At 36.3% G+C, this 24,231-nt stretch overlaps 1 protein-coding gene across 4 annotated transcripts in view; it reads right to left on the minus strand.

Moving 5' to 3' along the window:
* The window catches only part of LOC128861739 (peptidoglycan-recognition protein LC-like), a 41,169-nt gene extending 17,470 nt beyond the window's left edge, over positions 1-23,699 (minus strand). Inside the window, exons 1-2 of one of the 4 annotated variants that reach the window (XM_054100106.1) lie at positions 22,921-23,699; positions 8,732-9,850 (exon numbers count right to left, since the gene is read on the minus strand). In XM_054100106.1, coding sequence (XP_053956081.1) covers positions 8,732-9,674 — 943 coding nt within the window. In that variant the 5' untranslated portion in view covers positions 9,675-9,850; positions 22,921-23,699. The remainder of the gene's footprint in view (positions 1-8,731; positions 9,851-22,920) is intronic. The other 3 variants (XM_054100108.1, XM_054100107.1, XM_054100109.1) reach the window with 3 other exon arrangements.
* Between the last annotated feature and the right edge of the window lie 532 nt (positions 23,700-24,231).

Raw genomic sequence — 24,231 nt, forward strand, 5'->3', positions numbered from 1 at the left:
CCCGCTTCCTCTTGCTGGCGCCACTGATGCAATGTGTAACTGTGTGTTTTTCTTTGTTTTTTGTTTCTTTTAGCAGCCACAATACAAATAATGCGCAGACTATTGTGCGGGAGTAAGGATGAAAAAGATAAGTTTCTTTGGAGTTGAGGAATGGAATTGGAGGATTTTTTTGTTTTTTTTTTGTTTTTAGAAACAGGAAAAGTAGGTAAATTTGGAAAAGTGCGAGAACCGTGCTTTACGTGGGATTCGAACCTTCAATCTCTGGGATGGCAGACTAGTGCACTTACGCTAGACTACCGAGGCCGCCTAGAATCCTCATACCATTCATTCATTCATACAATTTCTTACGGTTGGGTCCAAAGTGGCGGAATGAGCGGCCGTCTTTTACCCCCAATTTGATCTCCAAAAGTCTTTGAGATTCCCTAATTGCTGTAGTATATTTCAAGCTGAAATCTATGCTATCTTTGGAACTAACTCTTATTAATACGGACAAACATTTTCAATGATAGTCAAGCGGCTATATAAACAATTATGGCTCCTTGCACTAATTCAGAATGTGTTCAATAGTGCAGCTACAAAATGGATGAACTTTGCCGAAGTGGGCAGGTCACTATTTACTGAGTACCAGGACACAAAGGAATAAAAGGAAATGAGAGAGCCGATAAGCTCGCTACGGCAGGTATTTGTTCTACTTTCTGAAAACGGAACTAAATGAAGAACTAGCTCGGGAAAAGCAGCCGATATGGGAACACTCAACCTCGTACAAAACGGCCAAGTTATACTAAGGCAGTCATTCGGCCCCACCGTCCTTTAATGGGTATTTTCATTCTTGGGAACAGGAAAAAGTCGTAGGAGGTCAAATCTAGTGGATATGGTGGCTGAGGCATGATAACGGTGTTGTTTTTGGCCAAATAATATCTCACAAGCAAAGATGAGCGAGGAGGTGCATTTTCATGATGCAAAGGCCATGAACTTTTTTTTCACAATTCCGGGCGTTTTTTCGTATTGCTTCACGCAAACAGCGCATAACTTCAAGGTAATACTCCTTATGCACTACGCCATGGTAATCGAAGAAAACAGCGAGCAAAACCTTGACATATAATCGAACTTGGCATGCTTTTTTGGTCTTGGCTCTTCTGGACTCTTCCATTGGGACGATTGGGTTTTGGTTTCGATGTCTTTTAAGCAAATCTGGATCATCGTTGACATCATCCAACAATTCCATGATTCGTCACCAGTTACGACCCTTTTAAGCTAATCTGGATCATCGGTGACGTCATTCAACAATTGCTGAGCGATGCTCATGCGACGTTGTTTTTGGTCAAAATTCAGCAATTTTCTGAAAATATTGCATGGCATGAGCCAACCAATATCCCAATATGCCGACATCCTCAGAAACTCCTCTAAATGTGCTTCACCAATTCTCCATAACAATTTTTATCGCTTTCTTAACATTTTCATCGGTTGATGATATGTTGGGACGTCCAGAACGGGGATCGTCATTCACATCTTCACGATCTTCCGCGAAAAGCTTGTACCACTTGTAAAATTTTTTTTTGACGCAGATTACTCTCACCGTATGTCACTGCCAACATTTCAAGTGTTTTTAGGGACTTAATTCCGTTTTTTACACAAAATTTGATCCGACTTCTTTGATCCATTTTTTTCGATAGCAGAAAATCGCCGAACATGCAATACATTTGTCTTATTTATGCCTCTCACAAACAAACTAAACATGTTATATTGCTAAAACTGTGAACATATCCAGTGTACCACCATAAAAAAAAAATATTAATCGGAAGTCGAATGTTCGTAGCCCGCGACCAAATTAATTTTTAAATTTCAAAAAAATCCAAAATGAATCAACCGATTGGAGTATTGGGTTTTTGCTATAAATCTTTGAAATTTTTACTATCTCATTAATCAAATTATAAATTAGTTAATTCCTATTATTGAAATTGTGAAAGCAAAGGTACATTTTCCCCAAAAATTGGTCTTTGTGCGTATTTTCGCTGTATATTCTTATATGAAATAAAAATCAAATACAAAAAAACAAATAAAAAAAAAATTGCTCCTTTCAGTCCACGTGTCTATAAATGCACTGAAAGGAACAAAATAAAACAATTTTCGTAGACTCATACAATTAGTCTTGATTTTAAAATTTTAACAATATTCATTATAAAAAATTTATGAGGTTCAATTTAAAAGCGTGCAGGTAATCAGGGTTGGGCATTTTGCACTACCGCTAATTTTTAGTGGTAGTTAAAACAAAGGTTTCATTATTACTAAACCATCAGTTTTTCAGTGTTTTAACTATCCGTTTATTATATTAATTATTTATTGCCCTATGCCCAACAATGCATGTAATAGACTTGAATTGCTATGAAAAGTATTGTGTACCCAATTTTGTTCGCTTAAAATCGATCTCGAATTGGTAGTTGGGCATTAAAAATTGTTGGTTCAAGTAGACGATATCAAACTTCAATGCGCGTTATATAGTTTGGATACTCAAAGAAGGAACTTATAACCTAGTCAATTAAATTTAACCATCGTATCCATTGGTTTGAATGTATCAAACCAAAAAAACGGTCATCTGAAACGTTCGTTAACCGGCTTAACTTTAGCTCTTATATCATAGACAGGCGGTGGCGTCAATCGGCATTAACTACTTATCTCGCGAATTAAGTGCAACTAATCAGAATCAACTATATATATACATATATATATACAGGGTGAACCATATGAAGTGTTACCTATTCAAAACACCATAACTTTTTTGTGTGAAATTAGTTTTTATTGATTTCAAAGACAAAATTGTTCAAAAGTGATTACAATTTTAACAAAATGGACCAGATGGAATAGTCCATCGGATTTGCGTCTGGCGAATTCGAAAGCCATTGTGTGGACGAATTCTCACGCGAGCTTTATGAGACGGTGCCGAGTCCTGTTGGAACGTTCATGGTCTACGACCGAAATGTTTGCGTGTCCACGGCTCTAAAGCAGCTTCTAAAAAATTTTCCCGCTAATAAGTCGCATTTACTTTGACACCAGACTCGATAAAAACGATTGGAGAGCGTCCATCAGCGGTCACTGCAGCCCAAACCATTACTTGCGATGGGAAATTGCTTCGAGTGGCCATAGTTAGGCTCAAATTCTTGTATGAGCGTTCGGTCAAGTAAAAACGATCGTTTTGAACTGCTGAATTGGGACATTTTTTTCATCGGAAAACACAGTGTTAGGAAATTCACCACGTTCGTGCAAGCGCAACAACTCCTTTGCTCTTTCGCACTGAACTTTTTTTTTTGCTGGGGTGAAAGATCGTGTGCTTTTTGGAACTTGTAAGCCTTGATCTTGAGCTAATTTTTCAATATGCGTCGAATACTGTCTTGCGATATTTTCAGTTCTTTGGCCATTTTTCTGCCACTTCGACGTTGATTTCGTTCAAGTCGAGCCTTCACTTTCCGGACCATTTCTGGGGTTGTTGCGGTTTTTTTAGTCCACCTCCATAGCGTTTTGCAATGCTACCGGTATCATTGTAACGTTTTATAGTGCGATACACAAACATTTTATTCACTTTGAGGTGACTGAGCTCACGAACAATGGCTGGTTGTGATTTTCCAGCCAAATATAACGCAATCACACTATTACGTTTGAATTCCATCACAAAAAAAAAATTCAACAAAACTGAGACGCAAATGCGTTTGATGGTTTAAAACAATATATTGAACTGTCATTAGAACAGTTTTGACGTTGATGCCATGAGCTGTTTTACAGATACAAGCAGTGTGAAGTTGGTAACACTTCATATCGTTCGCCCTGTATATGCTAATTTATTATCGTTGCTCACTATTCTTTCATACAATCCTATACCAATGACATTAGGGCGAAACTATTTGTATGGAACTACTTTTTCGACATCGTTCCTAACAGATTCTACACAAAATTTTATGAAAAAAGTCCTAAGAAGCTACTATAAGAGTAGATAATTAAGTCACTTCATCTTTTTACAACATTCGCAAGATTTTTCATGCTCAATTAAGAGTTAATTCTTTATTTAAATAAGGTTCATTGCATTACAAAGATCTTATAAATCAAAATTTCAAACTATGTACAAAATTCACAAAAATTTTAAAAATTATCAAAATTTTAAATCACTTTAATTACTTGAAAGTCGCGTTGATTTAAATTTTTTTGGCATAGTTGAGTATTTTCGAAGTAATTTTTTTTAATTATTATGGTGTCAGAAAATGCATGTACCGTAAATTTAGAAGTTGTGTAAAATCTTCAGACCATTATCGATCTTCTTCCATGTTTCGCAGTAGGTTGGAAGTTTTGCTCTGTTCTGCCCTTTTTCGGTATATTCCTATGCTTTTCTGAAGCTGATATCTCAAACTTATTTTAGAGATTAAAAGTTATCAGTGGTCCAAAAACTCTTTACATTTACACAAATTGTTTTAATTTTCTTTCTGGTACTAATGAATTTTTATGCTATTTATTCCTGTGAAAGCTATATATTTTTCTAGTCATATATTCTCGCCAATTTTTCTCAAGATGATAATGCTTTCTATGAAAATGTGGACCTTTATGCTGCTAACCAGTGCTGTCAGGACTCGTAGCTCCGGTCCAATTGGACGCTCCAAATGATCACTGCTCATCAATTTATCAGCCAGTTCGTAGCCTAGAAGAATACGGCACCCACTTAAGTTCAAGCTAATTCGACCTTGCAATGTACTTTTTCTTAACTTATACTGCTGAATTATTTTTGAAGAGGTGTAAGGTCTTTAAAGCAGCATGACAGCTACTGGAAGCTCACATTTCTTCGACGACTATTCAGACTGCAACTTTAAGTAGTGTAAATATTTCGATTGAAAGGCCGATGCCATTAAAGCAGTAAATCGTCTGAAGTTACTGCCCAAATGCCATTCAGCTCCAATATAATTTTCAGTATTTGATTCATCTCAGCAAGATTAAAATCCAAAAAGGTTGTCACTTCTGCCTGAAGAGTATCTCTGTCACTTAATGGGAAAATACTAATCAATTGACAGTGAGATTTGTATGATGGATTCGGGTATGAGAAATTGAGTGAATGGAGTGCGAAACGCAAAAAAATGTATTGAACTTTCTCTACACAATTTATATGGACTGCATGATAAGATCTCCAAATAAATACAACGTAATCTAATTTGGGGTGCATGATCTCACACCAAAGCAGCAACAGGTCAGCCTTGAGAAAGTGAAGAAGTTGCTTCGCTTGCCCCAAAACGGGCAATTTCCGAATATTGTGTTTTCTGACGAGAAAATTTTTCAAATTGAGCAATTCGTAAACTCCAAAAACGATAGGGTTTATTTGACTGACCGTTCATACGAGAATTTGAGTAATCGATTGGCCACCAGGAGGCAGCATCCGCCACAGGTAATGGTTTGGGCCGCTGCAACCGCAGATGGGCCCTCTCCAATCGTTTTCATCGAACCTGGCGTCAAGGAAATTGCGAAATATTATCGGGAAAGCATTCTGGAGATTGCTTTGAAGCTGTGGGCAGACAAACATTTCGGTGGCAGACCATGGACGTTTCAACAGGACTCGGCACCGAAACTAGAGTGCACCAAGAATGACTAAAAAACAACGTTCCGAACTTCATAACGTCCACACAATGGCTCTCAAATCCAATGGATTATTCTCTTTGAGTCATTTTGGAGCACAAGGTCCGCATAATGGGCTAAAATACCTACAAATCACATTCGAGCAGCTTGCGATTCGTTTCTGGACCATCACAAGGCCATAGTCAAGGCGAAGGGTGGTCATATCGGGCAAAAGTAAATTGAATCTTAATTTTTTTCACCCATTCCTTACTTTGAATTGAATAAAAGTAATTTTCCAAAATAAATTTCTGACCTTTTGAATTGGTTACACTTCAAGTGGCGGACCCTGTTGTGAAATCTATTCAGATCAGCCAGATACACCTAACCTAACCTTTTGCGAATTCAATTTATTTGCTAGTTATTTGCCTGTTGTCGCCTGTAAACAAGAAATTGTCATCAAGTGATCAGAAAAGCAACCTTGAGTACTCAACTCGACTGAGAAAATAGAAATGAATCTAATGTTTAAGCAAATCTAAAATAATGGACGGCAAGAAATCCGTCCCTGCTTCAATTCTGAGTAGTTTCCCGCTGTCCACTACAATTCCGTTCGAGGGGTAAAGATGATAATATAGGAAACCCAAATACGAAGAAAATCATGTGACCCTCGAATTCGCACACATAACTGGTCCAAAATAGTATCGGTCTCTTGCGGCCGAATAAGCGACACCTGATGATTACAGTGAACTACAGTTAATGTGCAAATAAATTTTAACACGGAGTTAAATATTTGTGTTTATCTATGCAGAAAGAAATTATTCAAATATGTAAGTACGTACAAACACACATACATATGTACATACACAAATATGTTAGAATTTACATATTAAAAAACCTTGAGGAAGTACTCATTCCAAATATCGTCTGCCTACACAGAATCCATAAATCAATGAGGGCCATTTAGATTTTCCTATTACTCTTATACTCGTACTCCTACATACACACATACATATGTATATCTCCATGATTTAAAGGTGATGAGCCAGAATCTCTATTTAGCATTTTCGCATTTCATTAGCACAAAATTTCACCAACAATTTACGGCTTCAACAAACAAATGTATTTGCTGCCTCATTCTGTAAACATACATCCGCGTAAACAAACAAAACCGATATGCCTGTGTGTGGAAGTATAGTATGTGGACGTAAGTAATTAATTTAATATTTTTTCCAGTAGAACGTAAAAGAAGAGGTGTGTTATTTTATGGCGTACATATGCATGTGTGCATGCATCAGAAAACAGCAAATACTTAACGACCAAAAATAACAACCAATGAAAAAATGTACGGGAGTACGGGTATGATTGAGCAACACACAAAAACAACGAAAGCTTTGAGAAAATACATGAGAATATTTACCATTTGAGCCAGAAAGTATGAAGCAAGTGATGCTTCGTACATACATACATACATACATACATACAAATGCATATATAAACAGGTGTACATGGAAACGATTTTTAATTATTTTATATGGTATAAAAGGTTCTTCAATAGGTGCATATACATACATACATATGTGCGTGTTTCTAAATTACAAATGCACGCTTAACTTCTGTGAGATCTAGCAATGCCAAGCCCTCTTCAGCGTTTTCATTTTTATGAGTTATCGTGACTGTGAGGGCATCGGCCCACTGCTGCTTATGGGCTTAGATCTGCGATTATAGAAAATAAGCAAAACTCAAGCAAAAGCTAAATCGCAGCTCACTTCCGCGAGAAAGACATTCAAATCGTTCATAATAAAAGTATATCAATTTCAAGTGCAGCTCATCAGTGACTGATAAATAAATAAAAGATTAAACAAGATTTGGCGCAGGCAAAATAACATAACCAACACTATCTGAAAGCATTGAACTGAAAGGGGTTTCCAATAACAGGTGTTATCTATCGCTATCGAGAGATGATTAACGATTTTTTTGGCCGGAATTGGATGGTATTGATGACGGCGCTACGTGCCACACAAGCAACGAAACCATTGATCTTTTACGGGAAAAGTTTCCGGACCGTGTTATCTCTCGAAGAGGTGATCACAATTGGCTACCGAGATCTTGTGATTTAACACCTTGTGTTTTTTTCTCTGCGGCCAGGTGAAAGAGAACGTCTACGCTAACAACCCAGGGTCGATTCAAGACCTCAAAGATGGAATTCGTGGGGCTATCGAGGACATAGGGCAGCCACTTTGCAATTCGCTTATGGAAAATTTCATGAAAAGGATATTGTCCTGTAAGTGTGGTCGTGGTGGTCATTTGCCTGATGTTATTTTCTACTGTTAACGGCATACCTTCCTCTTTAAATTGAAATAAACATCCGATCATTTATATTAAAAAATAGTATTCTTTTTTGAATATCAAAATAACACCTCTTATTGGAAAATCCTTTATAACTCACAAGTGGAAGCTGCGAAGCAAATAGGCTGTGTGTTAACAACTTATAGTTTAGAAAATTCGGAGAAGAACGGTAATAAGGGATGGAATCTGTTACCGGCAGAATTTGAAAAAACTTTACCAATGGGTGAAGTAACTGCGAGAACTTGTAATTGTATTACGGGCTGTACGGCAAGTAGCGCCGGCGCCGTCTTTTTTGGAATATTGTACAGATCACTGGCTTCAGTATTAGGCATAAAAAGGTCGTTTATCATAGCCTCGTCTTTGGAAAAATATGGAGCGATGATTCCTCCAGCTCATAGGCCGCACCAAACGGTTGTTTTCTGGCTATTCTTCTTTTCTGGTTTTTCTGGTTGCTCTTCAGCCCAAATACGGCAATTTTGCTTACTGATGTAGCCTTAAACCCAAAAATGGGCCTCATCGCTGAACGGTTATGTACACCATAGGTTGGCTTGAGTGCGAGACGAACACTTTTTACAGAGCCTCGATTTTCGTAGCATCTTTTTATGATGCAACGTCGGTGAAAACTGAAAAGAATTATGTATTTAGTTTGACAGCAGTCACGCGTTATCTGTCAAAACAACTCTATTGGGAAAGATACCTCCAATCCGATCACCCTTTATTGACTACATACACAACTTAACTCTAACTAATTTACATTTTGTTCTAAATACTCTTTACCTATCTGCAATCTTAATTGACCACCACTTACCCGCATCAGAAGCATTTATGAAGTTTGGATTATCATTTCCACCCTCTTCACCATTTTTCCATTTATCGCGACTATCAATGAGAAACTGTTGTATCGTCACTGGCCCCTCGTAGAAATGCTTATCGCCGAAGGTAACATCTGTTGAGTTTGAGAGTGCAATGCTACCGATTTGCGCTGTGTTCGGCGCCATAGGAGGGGGTCCGAGTAGAGGTGGAGAGAGTGTACCACCATTGAGTATCGTTTCAGAAAGCGGACCGGCCGTTGGGGGCATTGCACCTGGACTTATCGTCTGACTTAGCACTTGCATACCCTTATTGATATTCGGCAAATTGGGATGATTTGGCTCGTAGGTTGTTTGTTGTCCAAGCTTCTTAACGACATAGCTACTATTTTGACCCTCAAAGTCCGAGTCTGAGTCGACAACACTCGAATCGATGTCATTTTCATCGATCGATATAATCGATATGGTATTGCTGCGTATCGACACTGCCGGCGAACAATTATTGAAAGACTTTCTGCTGCTTCTGCTACTTGAGGAGTTCCGGTGCCGTCGCAAATTGATTACATTTTCAATATTTATGCTATTGTTATCAATTTGATTGTTTATTGTAATATTTTTGTTTGATTTCAAATTTTCTTCACTGCGCCTTCGCATATCGTCACTGTCATTGCCGTTATTGATGTTGTTATCTTTCGCGGTATTGCCACTTGTACCATTGATGTCTACACTGTTGTTGCATGTTCTTTTATTGTCGATGATAATTACACCAGAGTCGGTTGATGAGGCGCAACTGTCAGCCGACGAATTTGACGATGTTATTGTTATCGAGTTTCTGGCTGATGTGGAACTAAAATCACTTCGGTTCGCTGTTATCGGTTTCGTGTTCAACGCTGCAGTTACATTCGTATTTGAGTTCATTTCATTATCATTCTTTAAATGCATTTTTTTCGAGTAGCAACGTATGAAATAATTGAATTGATATTGTTGAAATACTCGGGCATACACTTTCGTTTTTATTATATTTATTACATATTTCCCGTAGCTGCGAGTTATTGCACTCAAGTATTATTTTATATATCCGGCAACATTTTGTAATCCTTGATTAGCACACACTGGCTCTGTAAGAAAAAGAAACAAAGTAATATGTTTAAAAATATCCATTTGTACATACTTCAAATAAAAATAAATATTTAATACACGTATCGTCATTTTTACGCTTTTTATTCATAATTTTTAGGATATTTTTATTCTCTCTGCAATTCAGAAAGCAAAAATTAACTCTTAGTCTCTCAGCCCTCTGCCTGAGTAACCGATTTATGTAGGACAACTTTAATTTGCATTAATGTGCATTTCAATCAATTTTTTTAAATACAGAGCACTCTCAGCATTCCCGCCTATCCCTTAGAGCGATGGTCCAGTTATTGCTACATAAGAATATTTCGCTTTGGAGGGTCTTAAAGGTGCTGCTAGCGTGATTTTTCCTTTGATTTGTCCAATATTAATTGAAGTTTATGCGGGATTTAACTTCAGGAAATTTTAAGTACAAAAAAAAAAAAAAAAAAAAACACGATTTCAGATCAACTTATGCCCATTATAGAAAGCAGTGCCGAACAGCTATAATTATTAGAAATACTCGCTCCGAAATATTATAAAGACACCACTCATTGACAAGTTTCGACTCTTACCTTTATCTTTATCTCTATATATTTATTTATTTTTTTTTGGTTTTAATTATTATTTTTTTATTAAAATATAATAATACTATTGTATAATAATTGAAGTCTAGAAAAAACTCGACAAAACTTTCATCAAAATTTCAAAATTTTTAATCAGAATTAAAAAAGTGGGTACACAGTTTTATAGCACATTACATTTTAGTACAATAAAGTGAAAGTTTGAAGTAGCTTAAAATTTTCGTTGATTTTACAATAGCGATTAATGATGATCATAATAAGAAAATACAAATTTAAAATGAATTATGTTAAGAAATATTAAACCAAATATATATTGAGGTATGGCGTACACAGACTTCAAAACTAACAATTCTCAGAAAACCGCTTTAAAGTCAGGCAGGCATAGAAAATCGGCCTGAGGCAACAGACGTTCAAATACTCATAAATTGCTCAATTTCGTTCCGATCGACTTGAAATGTTGACACAATATTTTTGAGGCATTCGTTTAAAAAATGCGATTAACGCGACACTTCATGCCAATTTGAAATGCCCTGTACTAACCTAATCTCACGTATCCACCCCTGATAAAGTAAGGAAGATATCCATCAGATAGATATGCATGTATATATTCCAATAATATGATTCCTCGAGACCTTCAAAATATACTCGTACATATACATAATTGTTTCATTGATGATTTCCTCGTTCGGCCCAAATGTCTACTGCTTAACCATATTTTCGTATTTAGGAAGAGGAAGAAATCGCAGAAAAAGTGAACTCAGCCAGGATTTGTAAATAGTCAGATTGAACTGCTAAATGCATAGCGGCTCTATCTGGTTGTTGGCAATAAAAAGGCTTAAGAAGGGTTATCTAAAATCAATAAGATAAACCAGAATATATAATATTAACAAGGTACACAGGCTGATCACTCGTAGTGGTGCAGGGGCAGGTGTCTGCGGACCGAGAAAAAGATACTCGGAAGCTCTAGGCATGAATAAAATTATTTTTAAAGCGGAAGTCTACGGAATAGAAAGTTGCGCTCTTTTTAACCTTGAATGCAACTATAACAACAGAACTATAGCTATCCTTACTTATAACCAGGGAGCAATCAAGGCTTTCAAGTCTTTCCAGGCTACATTACAACTGGTGCTGGAATGTCTTGAGAAGCTAAATAACCTAAATATCTTAGGCCAGAATAACAAAGTACGTATTTTATGGGTTCCAGGGTACATATGAATTACTGGGAACAAAATGGCAGATAAATTAGCCAGGAATGGGGCGGCCTTCCCACTTATTGGTCCAGGACCATTTTGTGGCTTATGAAAGGGTAACTTCTCCTCTCTAATTCAGTTTATCGAGGATCCGAGAGTATCGAAACAAAATCAATGATAGGCAGCTTCAACCTAAGCCGATTTTAAGATTATATGAAATTAATTAAAAGTAACTTCAGATTCATCATAAGAATTCTACCAAAGAATTGCAGATTGGATTATCATCTTATTAACTCTGGAGTATACTCCAATGGAACTTACAAGTTCTTTATGGGGAAAATAAATCCGCCAATCATGTGCTGGCATCGTATCCAGCACTGGTGCAAAAGCAGCCAGAGGAGGAAAAAAACAATACTAAAAGAGAGAAAAGTTCAGAGAAATACTCTAAACCCATGAAGGCGCGTAATAAATTTTTTAGTTCAGTTAATAATAACAATTTGGTTGCTAATGCATAATAAGCTGAAACAATATATTCGAGTATCGGGGTTACTACCCGTGTGCAACAAATTTTGTAAGCTCATTCTACTTTAGAAAATGCAAAACGAACACCTAAACCTAAGTTAACCACACGACGCAAAGAGGCCAGTTTGACATTTGCAGAAAAGTTCAAATTTTGGGAAGATTAGTGGAAAAGAGTTATTTTTTCCGATGGAAAAAAAGCAATCTGGACGGATCAGATGGTTTTCAGTTTGGGCAGCTATGAGTGTTAAAGGCAAAATACTTCCATGTTTCATATCCATAAAAATACTGTCAAGTGTTAGAACTTCTAAACGAAATACTTATTACTATTTTAAAAATAATTTCGATGGGAAGGGAATTTTCCAACATGACAACGCAACCGTTCATGCTTCCAAAGCAAAAAAAGTTTTTGACAGCGAAAAAATACCAATTTTAGAATGGCCTGCCTGCAGCCTTGATCTTAAACCAAACGAAAATGTATGGGCAATACTTTCTCAATCGGCTTTGAAAAATGGAAGCGCTATAACCCTTAGTAGTACGATTATTGTGTGATGGTCAAAAAATTATCAAAATGTTGTAAAAACTTAATCAAATCGATACCTCGTCGACTTGAACAACTTATAATCAAAGGAGGATCCATCACAAATTATTATGCTCCAAATTAGAAACCAACCTCAAGAATTCTAACTTTTTTTATTTTAAATATAACAACATTGGCCTCACACTGTTTGGTTCTTTTCTTAAGAATTAATTTAAATTCCGTGAAATGTGTATTTTTCTGAATATTTTTAAAACATTTATCATTAAAAATTTAAATATTGAAAACATAATTTGTAAGCCCTAAGCTGATAATAAAAATATTAAAAATGTATTTGGTCTTATAATTTTTTCGTGTGGTGTATAACATGGGCTGCGTCAGGGCTATCAACTTTTCGTGTTCTTTTCTTAGCGTAATCTTGACTCTTAAGTAACTTATGTCTTAAACAACATTTTAACCACGTCTGTTTTTCCTCACTGTTGGAAGCCGGCTAATATAATTTCAATTAGGAAATCGAACGGGGACTTTAGACCTATCGTAATACCACCTTTTTTGTCCAAGGTGTTTGAGCACATAATGTATGCTCAGATAAATCCTGTTCTGAGTCGAAATTTGCTGCTTAATCGGTACCAATCTGGTTTTAAATCCAACCGAACCTGTATAATGGCGGTAATTAGTGTATCGGATGATATCAGACTCAATATTGACAATGATCGCGTAATTTTATTAACACTACTGGATCATTCTAAAGCTTTCGGGACTGCCAATCGCGAGCTTTCAGCTTTGAAACTTAGTAGCTTCTCATCGACAGCATTACATTTAATAAAATCATACCTCAGTGATCGTTTACAAGCTGTTTGTGCCGGGGACAATATGTCTAACTATTTACCCGTAACTAAAGGTTTTCCTACACTCGATTCTACAAAGTGCGTTAAAATATTGTGACGTTCATGTACCTCGAAATCTAGGAATAATTTTCAATAGACCTCTATCGTGGGATAGCCGCATTTATAGTGCAACAGGCGAGGTCTATGGTATGGCGAATGCTGCTACACAAGGTCATTAACTCTAGTGAGCCCAAATACCTTGCCGAACGAATTCAATTCGCTAGATCGTCTCGATCATTTAACTTGTTTAGTAAGAAATACACTTCTCTTGTATGTGCATGCCAGTTCTTCGTTTTTGCTGTTCGTCTTTGAACTCACACGTTATTTTGCCCAATAAATTGCTATTGTGCACCTACATACATATATCGGTTTTCTAATGCTTCCTTGTTCTTCTCCTCCAACATCTACTTTTTACAGCCTACTATTCCAAAAAACATTTTTTTGTTAGCAATTCTTGAATTTTTCCAGAAAATATAAACCCCCACACTTTGGACTTCCCAAATCACGTTCTTCCGCTTCCATCGGAAGTTCAGTTTTTGGGAGTGATACCTGACTCCAAACTCCATTGGAAGCTATGCATTCTAAATCGGCTAAAGAAGGCCAGTATAACCTTCTATTCTTGCAAATCCATATTCGCGGTATTTTATAGAAGGCGTATAAACGAACATCCTGTGCTTTTGACGCCCGATTTATCAAAGCATTAAAACGATTTCTATAACTCAACCACTTCACCAGTTAGAGGCGCCATTTACAGTAAACATATTTATTTTTCGTAGTTTTACAACGAACCACAAATGCGATTTTTGGAGCATCTCGATCACAATGCCACCTAGAGAATCCATTTTTCCTGAAAATACTCCTAATATGATCTTCTGAGACAAAAATGCGATTTTTCGCAATATTTCGACTACAGTGACACCCAACGTAGTAATTTTTTCCAATTAGTAAATATTTGGATATGCTGAATGCGAACCTAACCTCATAAGATTTCGGTCGCAATACCATCTAACACATACATACATTTCTTCAAACAACATTTAGGTTAACCCTTCAGAAGGCGCGCTATGAGCAATTTGATCACGCAATTTTAAAATTGCCAAATTTTCAATGTTTACCGTTAGTCCTAGAATAACGGCGTTCAGTAGCTCTAAGTAAATGATTTGTCTTTGCAATAAGAAGCATTCGAAGTGTGTAGTGTGCGAATAGAGATCGAAGATACTGGTTTACTCTATATGTGCGGCATTTTGCTCATTGCGCGCCTAACTACGTAAGTATTTTAATATATTTTTCTTTTGCAATAAACGCGTATAATTTCTCTTTATAATTATTTAGGTAAAGTTTTTAACAAAATAATGGAAACTAATAGCAAACGTCGTCGTCTGGCAAATGATACCTCACAAATTCCATCTTGGTTGCACGAAATTTTGGATGACGAGGACGACGAACAATCTTCTGATACCGACGCAGGTTTTGAACAAGATGAAAACGTCGAAATGCCGCGAGGAAGGCGGCAATTTTATTTGGGAAAAGATATGTGTACAAAATGGGCTATGGATGTACCCACTCGCAATATACGTACTAGACGCTGTAACATAGTTACACATCTTCCTGGAGTTAAGGGCACAGCGAAAGACGATATAACCTCTTCACAATGCCTCGCACTCTTTTTGAAAGATACTTTACTTGAAAAATTTGTAACATACACAAATATGTATGTACATTCAAAAAGTGACTGATTTGTACCAAAGAGACAGGGATTGCAAGGAAACAGATTTGGCGGAGATGAAAGCATTTATTGGAATTTTGTATATGGCTGGATTAAAAAAATAGAACCATTCAAATTTAAAGGAGCTTTGGCTAGATGATGGAACTGCTCCAGATATTTTCAGAGCAACAATGTCGATCAAGTCTTTTTTATTTCTAGTCCGTGTGACTTGCTTCGATGAAAATTCGTCTTGTTTAGCCAGATCCCAATTAGATAATCTTGCAGCGTTCAGAGAAATATTTGAAGAATATAATGGCTATTGTTCCGAACATTTTATTCCTGGAGAATACTGCACCATTGACGAAATGATGGAATCTTTTCGAGGCAGGTGTAAGTTCCGAATTTATATGCCTAATAAGCCAGCTAAGTACGGATTAAAAATCAACGCATTGATTGATTCAAGGACGTTTTACACTTATAAAATGGAAATATACTGCGGAAAACAGCCACCTGGACCTTATCAGTTAGATAATTCACCTGCTAGTATCGTCAAAAGAATTGCTGCTCCAATATTAAATACAGGCAGAAATTTAACAATGGACAATTACTTTATGTACATAACCCTGGTTGATGATCTTTACCAAAACTACGTACGACAGCTGTTGGTACATGAAGAAAAAATAAGAAGGAAATTCCTCGTCAATTCATTTCGACAAGAGGAAGACCAGTACCTCATAACCTATTTGGTTTTGGTGAAAACAAAACTATTGTCTCGCATATTCCAAAAAAGAAAGATAAGAAATTTGTACTTTTGTTATCTTCTTTTCATACCGACGACGGAATAGATGATGAAAGGGGTGACAAAATCAAACCCGAAATTATAACATTTTATAACCACACAAAGGGTGGAGTAGATACTGTGGACCAGATGAAGGAAACTTATTCGGTATCCAGAACTACTGGCCCATGTGACTATTTTTTACAATTATTAATATTGCTGGTATAAACGCCCAGATTATTTATAAATGCAATACCTAAATCATGACACAGAGAAGGTTATTTTTGAAAGAAATTGCTTTGGAGCTTATAAAGCCAAATATTGTACGTCGTCAGACTTTAGAAATTATATCTCATATAGGGCCAAACAATGAACATTTAGAAGCCTCTGAAAATAATGGATTTTGCGCATTGTGTCTCAGGCGAAAAAATAGATGCACCAAAAAAGGATGTTTTTTGTGCAACAAATTACTCCGCACCGAGCACGCAAGAACTATATGTCCAACTTGTTTCGATTGCTCCTTTAACAAAGATCTGGCTCAATATTGAATTTTTATTAATATAATATGTATTGCTACTAATTTATTTTTTTTTTGTTGCTAGTGAAAAAAAATGTATTGAATTTTCGTTTTAACTTTTTTATGTTATCAAAAATAGTTTCTAAGAGTTTAAAACTCATATATCTTAATAAAAATAAACCATTAAGTCGCGCCTTCTCGAGGCTTAATGTACTTAATATAAAAACTATGGTCATTGTATACGGAGCATAGGATTTTCGATTCCAGAGTTAAGAAATATCCGGGTGACCCCATAAAAACGAAAAAAAAGTTTAGGAGGAGAATTCCGAGAACATGCCCAATGGAATTTTTTTTACATATACATATATATTTAAAAAATAATAGAAATATAAATTTAAAATAAATTGCCTATGGTCAGTTCTGATCAATAAATCTGAAAATTTTTTACATGTTTTCTCTCACTAGGAGACTTAAGTTGAAAGTAGAGTGCAATTTGTTCTCTAGCTCTGGAGAGACACCCCGATATGCATACTATTTATATACATATGTATGTGTACATACACATACGAAATGAATAAAAGTTAACAACCTGAATGTAAAAAAAAATTAATTATCCGCAACCGGTTGTAAACAAGAAAGCAAAAACAAACTACAAAGACAAAAACAACTACATATGTACTTATTCCTTTCATTGTTTTTCTGTTTAACCCAGCTTATTTACGCCATTATAGTGCACAGTTGACGGCTATTTGGAACGTGCAGCCTTGTCGTTTCGAATGCGCTCGGCTCAGCCTACATTTACATACCCGTGTACTCGTACAGTCGTGCATGTGCGTATATATGTGTTTGTGAGTGTTTGTTCCAAGAGAATTTGCACAGGCGTTTCTACAAACACATTTCTGCGAATTGATAACGAAAACAAAAAAAAAATACTTTATTAATTCATCTGCTGCCTTTATAAGAGACAAAGGTACACATTTTTTACTCAGCGTAAAAGTGTTAACTTAACGTGCCTGGAATTGAGGGTGTCTGGGATGCTGCGATATGTTGTTTAGCTGTAACGGATCCCTTAAGTGTGTATGCAAACAGGTTGCCGAAACTATGTGAATATATGCTATACCCATATAATGGGTAGTATTTGGGATAGTAATACTGCGTCCAGCGTAGCTAAATGCTAGGTGCGTGACTACCATTCGGTAGTAATCGTATTCGAAACCACGGGCGTGAAGCACCAAATGATAAAAAGGTGTTTTCTAGTAAACGTCGCTCTCAGCAGGCAAGGGTAAACCTTTACTTTAGGTTTCGGCAAATATCACGCAATTTTTTTCTGATTGAAACAAAAAAATTGTACGTGCTTAAGATTTAATTTCAAGCGTAATCGTAGTATGATTAAGATCATTCACTAATTCGTTCAAAAGAAAATAATTTCATTCATACTTCGACGTTATACATTACTACTTTCTGCCACCATATTTGTTGTATACCAAATAGCTCAATTTAATGTGAATTTGCGGTACAGTGTAGCCCGTCGGTTGTTTTCGCGCCACTATGAGCCGAACGCCCTATCACTCAGGTTGACGTTTGATAATTCTGGACTTTAAAGAACATGACGGAAAATCATTTGCTCCATTTCTAATACGCGTACCGATTGAACCGCTGAATGCCTTCATCAGCACGCCTTTTGATCTCTATTGTCCAAGTATACGTGATGATTTAGAGAAAATATGCTACAGTACATGCGGTATTTACTTCGCATCTATCACAAGAGCTGCAGAGCACCGGAAAATTGAAAAAAAAACACCTCACGTAATTTATGGACGCCCCCTAACTTCTACGCGGAATTGATTTTAAAAGGTTGAGATTTTGCATGCCTCCTATATCTTCCGCGTTGAAAAGCTTTTAAAAAAATATTTCCAATAAGCTTGTAGCGCGTGAAATATGTAAAAAGTATTATTATATTAAGGATGCGTAATACTTTTCTCGTAAATAGGAAATATGATTAGACAAAAAGAAAATGTCTAATTTTTAGAGATATTTGACTTTTAGGACTTCGGTTAGTCAGGACGATCTTTTTTCTTAGTTTGTTAGATATGCATTTTCCCTTGCAAAATTCAAACAAAACGTGAAAAATCAATTTCCGTTCAATATTAAAAATTAAAAAATAAATAATGATTTTTTTAAATTAATTTTTTACTCGGTGCTTTAATATATATAGTTAGTAACAGAAGTAAGTATACACCGAATACATGTTCAATTTTCCCCCAATCGATTCCTTCAAACAACCTAAGTTATAACAAATTTGTGTTTTATTTACATGAATGAAATACAAAAATCATATTTAATCCAAATAATGGCAAAATTTTTAAAAGGAACAAAATTATAGCTTTTTATATTAAACTTTATAAAAATTCATGTCTCAAAAGTAACTATACAGTGCATCATATAATATTATTAATTTGTGAAATCAAAAACATAATTAAATTCAAATCCTAGTATTTGATAGGATAACCATTAGACTTTGCAATCGCTTTAAGTCGTGATGGCATTGATTTCACCTAGTTTTCATTTACAGCTGGTGGTATTTTATTCCATTCCTCTTGAAGGAAGTTTTTCAGTTGTTCCTTATTTCTAATCGGATGTTTACGTATTTTCCGCTTTAAATATTCCCATAAATGTTCGATTGGGTTGGTATCCGGGGACTGTGGCGGTGTTTTCAGATGTTTTCGCACATTGTATAACAGCCACTCTCGTGCAATGTTGGATGTGTGCTTGAGGTCATTATCCTGCTGGAAGATAAACGTTCCTCCAAGGCCCAATTTCGTAGCGCCTTCTTTTAAAATATTTTTCAAAATATTTAAATAACCATATCGGTCCATAATATTTCCCATATATACCATACATCCCCAAACCATCACTTCAGATTTCAATTTGGGGGCACTTATATTTGGGTTTGTCCTGATTTTCCTTATGACTAAGCTTTTTTCTCTGGGACTTAAGAGCGGCGGACGCCCACAGCGCTCTTTATTAGTGGTGCTTCCCGCACTTTTATATTTATTCACAATCTTTTGAACTGCAGCAAAACTCCTATCTATCAGACGACCGATTTCTCGCAATGATTTATATTCCTTGTGATATTGTATATTATAATCAATTTTTTTAAATCTTCAGAAAGCTCTTTTCCTTTTGATGCCATTACTAAAAATGTCGCAAAAATTAATACAAAACGTACTTCCCTAAATTTTTATACTGACTTTAATTATTTCCTTTAAATAGCTTTAACTTTTTTAATCAATACGTAAAAATAAATGTTATGCTAACTGCTAACGGTACCTACAATTTACAGCTAAATTAAGGCGCATATGAAAGCTTATCCCAGTACACAATTACCATGTGTAAAATATTTTGATTACATAGCGGTAGCCTCAAACAATTCCATAAATCAGGCTCCTGTATACTTATTTATGTTACTAACTGTACGACTCTTTTCGCCTATATTCATTCAGTATTCGACACTTTGTTCCAATAGCAGAAACAATTAAAAGTATGAATCCCAGATTGATGTCAAATTTGTCCATTTCCACATGGAAACATTTGAAAGGGAAACATCTTGTTCGTGGGAGAAGGATGACAACACGCTTTGCGCTTCTTATTCGTATTGTCAAACTTAAAGTTGACTGCAAAATAACAGTTTGAGAGTTGCTTCATTCGTTTTCTTCTTTTGTGGGAGAAAGTTCCGATTTGGTTTCCAATCAAATGGAAGAAATCAACAAAAACAAACATCAAAACGCTGCTTGGTAAATGCAGGATGATTTTTGCTAGTAAAGTGGGCTTAATTTAAAATACTTATGGGACAAGTTTATGTTGAACTCTAATTTGTTTTTTTCCATTTCTAGATATATGTATATATATATAATTGGCGCATATACCCTTTTTGTGGTGTGCGTCTCAATGTTGTTCCACAAATGAAGTGACCTACAGTTTCATGGCAGAAATACAATCGCAGATTTGCCATTGACTGCCGAGGAGCGACCGCTATTAGAAAAATGTTTTTTTTTAATATCCATTTCCATTTCTAGATACTCAAGTTAGTTTTAATTTTTTTTATTCATTTTTTACTTCAAAACTGCATTCCATAGTACGAATGTCTGAATTTGGTATCCCCGCAAAAATAATACGGGTATGCAAGATGACGATGCTCAATACCAGCAGCGCCGTCAGAATTGGGAAGGACCTCTCCGAGCCGTTTGGCACCAAACGAGGTTTCAGTTATTAGCAAACGCGCTGTTAGTTCTGCCTTCTCCAAACTGGATAAAGAAGCAAAGGGTATGGTGGATACGGTGGTGAACGGGGACAAAACGAGGTACCTCCTGTCATCAGACAAACAATCGGCGCACTCGCATATCGGCACCCACGTCACTGTTGACAGTTATGATTTTAAGGTTCTGAGAGACTTTGTTTATCTAGGAACCAGCATTAACACCGATAATAATGGCAGCCTTTAAATCCAAAGAAGATTCTCTCTTGCCAACTGTGTAGTAAATTCTTCTCTCGATGAACAAAACTAACACTCTACAAGGCTCTCATCATGCCCGTTCTAACGTATGGCGCAGAAGCGTGGACGATGACAATATCCGATGAAGTCTTCCTTGCAGTGTTTGAGAGAAAGATTCTAATTTTTGAACCTTTGCACTTTGGCAACGGCGAACATCGCAGGCGATGGAATGATGAGCTGTATGAGCTTTACGACGACATAAACATAGCTCAGCGAATAAAGATCCTGCGGCTACACTGGCTGGGTCATGTCGTTCGAATGGATACAAAAGCTCCAGCTCTGAAAGCATGCGATGCGATACCAACTGGTGGTAGCAGTACAATGGATTTAATTGTGACTGGGTGCTGTACTTGCTAGTCTGTCCCGACAAAAAAGAAATAAAGCTTGTGGTAGCAGAGGAAGAGGAAGGCCTCCTCTGCGTTGGAAAGATAAGTTGGAGAAGAATTCAGCTTTACTAGGTGCGTCCAACTGGCGCAGATTGGCATGAGAAAGAAACGACAGGCGCGCGTTAAGCTCGGCCCAAACCGCGTAAGCGGTTATCGCGCCAATTAAGAAGAACAAAAAGTTTGCCTTCTTCATTAAAATATTTAGGAAACTGTTGGCGAACTTTCTCCTCTTGTATTTTCACGGATTGTGGAATATAGCCGAACCAGAATATGCTAAAGAAATAAATATTAAAGGGAAGGAATGTTGCCCAACAAAATTTTGTTCATGTGACTGCGACACTCACACGGCTACGGCGCCAGAGTTATGTTTCTTCCGAATTTATTTCAACGAAATTAAGAACTTAATAATTATTTTTGAAGCTCAAACAATGTCAAAAGATCTAAATGTTTTCGACATCACAGATTCGTTTTTTAAAACAAAGAAACCAATTTAGATGTAAATAAAAAATAAATAATTGGCGCGTACACACGTTTTGGGTGTTTGGCCGAGCTCCTCCTTCTATTTGCGACGTACGCCTTGATGTTGTTCCTCAAGGGAGGGACCTATAATTTCAAGCCGACTCCGAACGGCAGATAGTTTTTATGAGGAGCTTTTTCATGGCAGAAATACACTCAGAGGTTTGCCATTGCCTGCCGAGGGGCGACCGCTATTAGAAAAAAAGAAGAATTTGATTTCACCTAAATAGGCAGCATTCTATATTATTACGATTAGTATTCTCTAGCTGTTGAAATTAAGGTGACGAGCGTATAAAGCCTCTCTTGTTGGAGCGGAACCGCGAGGTTACAGAGCAGTCTGAAGTGCTACTTTTCATGAATTTTGAGCTTCGCCTCCTTGATCCGTCAGATGTCTGGTCATGTCGAAGTTTTGAGGAGCGTTGAGTTTCATATCGAAATGATCATCGTTTTTCTTAACTTTTGTTGGGACCGCTTATACTTTTATGTATGTACTTATGGAACTATGAATCCCTTGCCAAAGGCACGTTTATGGATTTTATAAGTAGTTGTACAAAAAATCGCTGTTTGAAAATGTGGATGATTCTAAAAATCCATTCGAATCACGAACATGCGGACACTTTCATATGTATTTATGCATATGTACATACATACATACGTATACTTGTTATATGCGCATGTGGAAAGCACTCTAGTGGAGTATCACTCAGGTGGAATATCTTACTTTTTTAATTGTAATTGTGAAGTACAGTAAACATTCATAGTCCAATTTAAAAACTATAAAACAAGTTTTAATTTGAACGATTTTGGTTACGTTGGTGTATAAATATCATAGTAACTAGAATTTTTGCTTATCATAGTTCATACAAATACACATGCACATACATGCATGTATGTGTGCATACTTACATTGCACCGATGCTTTGTGCGCCGACTTTATTCTTCTCCACTATTTAAATCTTTGCAAATAAAGAAAAATTGTTTTATATTATCCCAAAGCGACTGGTTTTATTTCACGTCGCACAACGTTCTTTGTGAAATCTCATTTTCCGCTGTTTTCTGAACTTCACTCACTCACAAGCAATTAGTGTATTAGCCACATACACACACATACATATATTCATATATTCTCTTGCTTTTCAACGAGTTAACACTTGATTTAATTTTCCATACGTATTTTTGAAATTTTGTTTTTATTTATTTGCATTTATTTTTAAATATTTTCTTCACACACTTTCCGTGACTTCAGCGAGTCGCTGCTCATTAAAAGCTCTGTTTTAAACTTATTAAATATCAATAAAAGCTCGTTGTAAAATTTCCATTTTTCCGTTTAACTAACATATATTTAGTAAATATGGATTTGTATTGTATAATTACACATACATATTCATGGCAATTACTAAACCTTTTTTTAAATTTGTATATTAATTATTTTTTTTTTTTATTCACCAAGCACGCACAACTAGTTTGAACAAAAAGTTATAAGTGGCGGCGGATCACAACTACAAGGTAGTAAAGTTTTGTTTTTATTATTTTCTCAAAATCTCTACGTACGAAGCAAGTTCAAGTAAGTAACTTTTCTCCGTGCACGTATCTGTAAGCAGTTTGCTCAAGCGTTTGCGATCAACTGAGTGTGGCTACAACAGCGACGTTACCGATACCAAACCCGAGCCGGAGTATTCGTATTTGAAGCTGTGAGTTCTCTGGCACGCTGCTCCACATACACGGACGAATGTTAGCACTGCGATCACCAATTCGAGGTTTCTCTCCTCCGTAGTCGCCCGATAATTAGATTAAGCGAAGTGTAAAAGAGAACAGAATAATCAATAAAAATATTGAAAACATTTTTTTAAATATACTCGTACATACATATATATGTATATGATATTTCCCAGCATAGAGGTATTAAAGCAGCAAGAGAGCAGTGTCTCTTGCCAATTTTAATTATTACAATACATATATGTGTTCTTATATATTCGGACATGGCTCTACCAGAAAAGGTTACCTTTCTTCTAAGTGCGTAATCAATTCCATTTGTTTTTATTCAGATTCCGGTTAAGATTTAAAAAAATGGAGCATTCCTATGATGCGCCAAGTATTGGGGATGTGCGTCATTATCACATATAATAATTTCCATTCAAAGGAAGTTTCGTCTGCACGCATTCGTGCATTTTTCGTTTTGCAATATAATTACTGAAGGCCGACCGAGCGCCCGGAACC

Source organism: Anastrepha ludens, chromosome 4 (genome assembly GCF_028408465.1).
Source record: "Anastrepha ludens isolate Willacy chromosome 4, idAnaLude1.1, whole genome shotgun sequence".
Classification (NCBI taxonomy): Eukaryota; Metazoa; Arthropoda; class Insecta; order Diptera; family Tephritidae; genus Anastrepha; species Anastrepha ludens.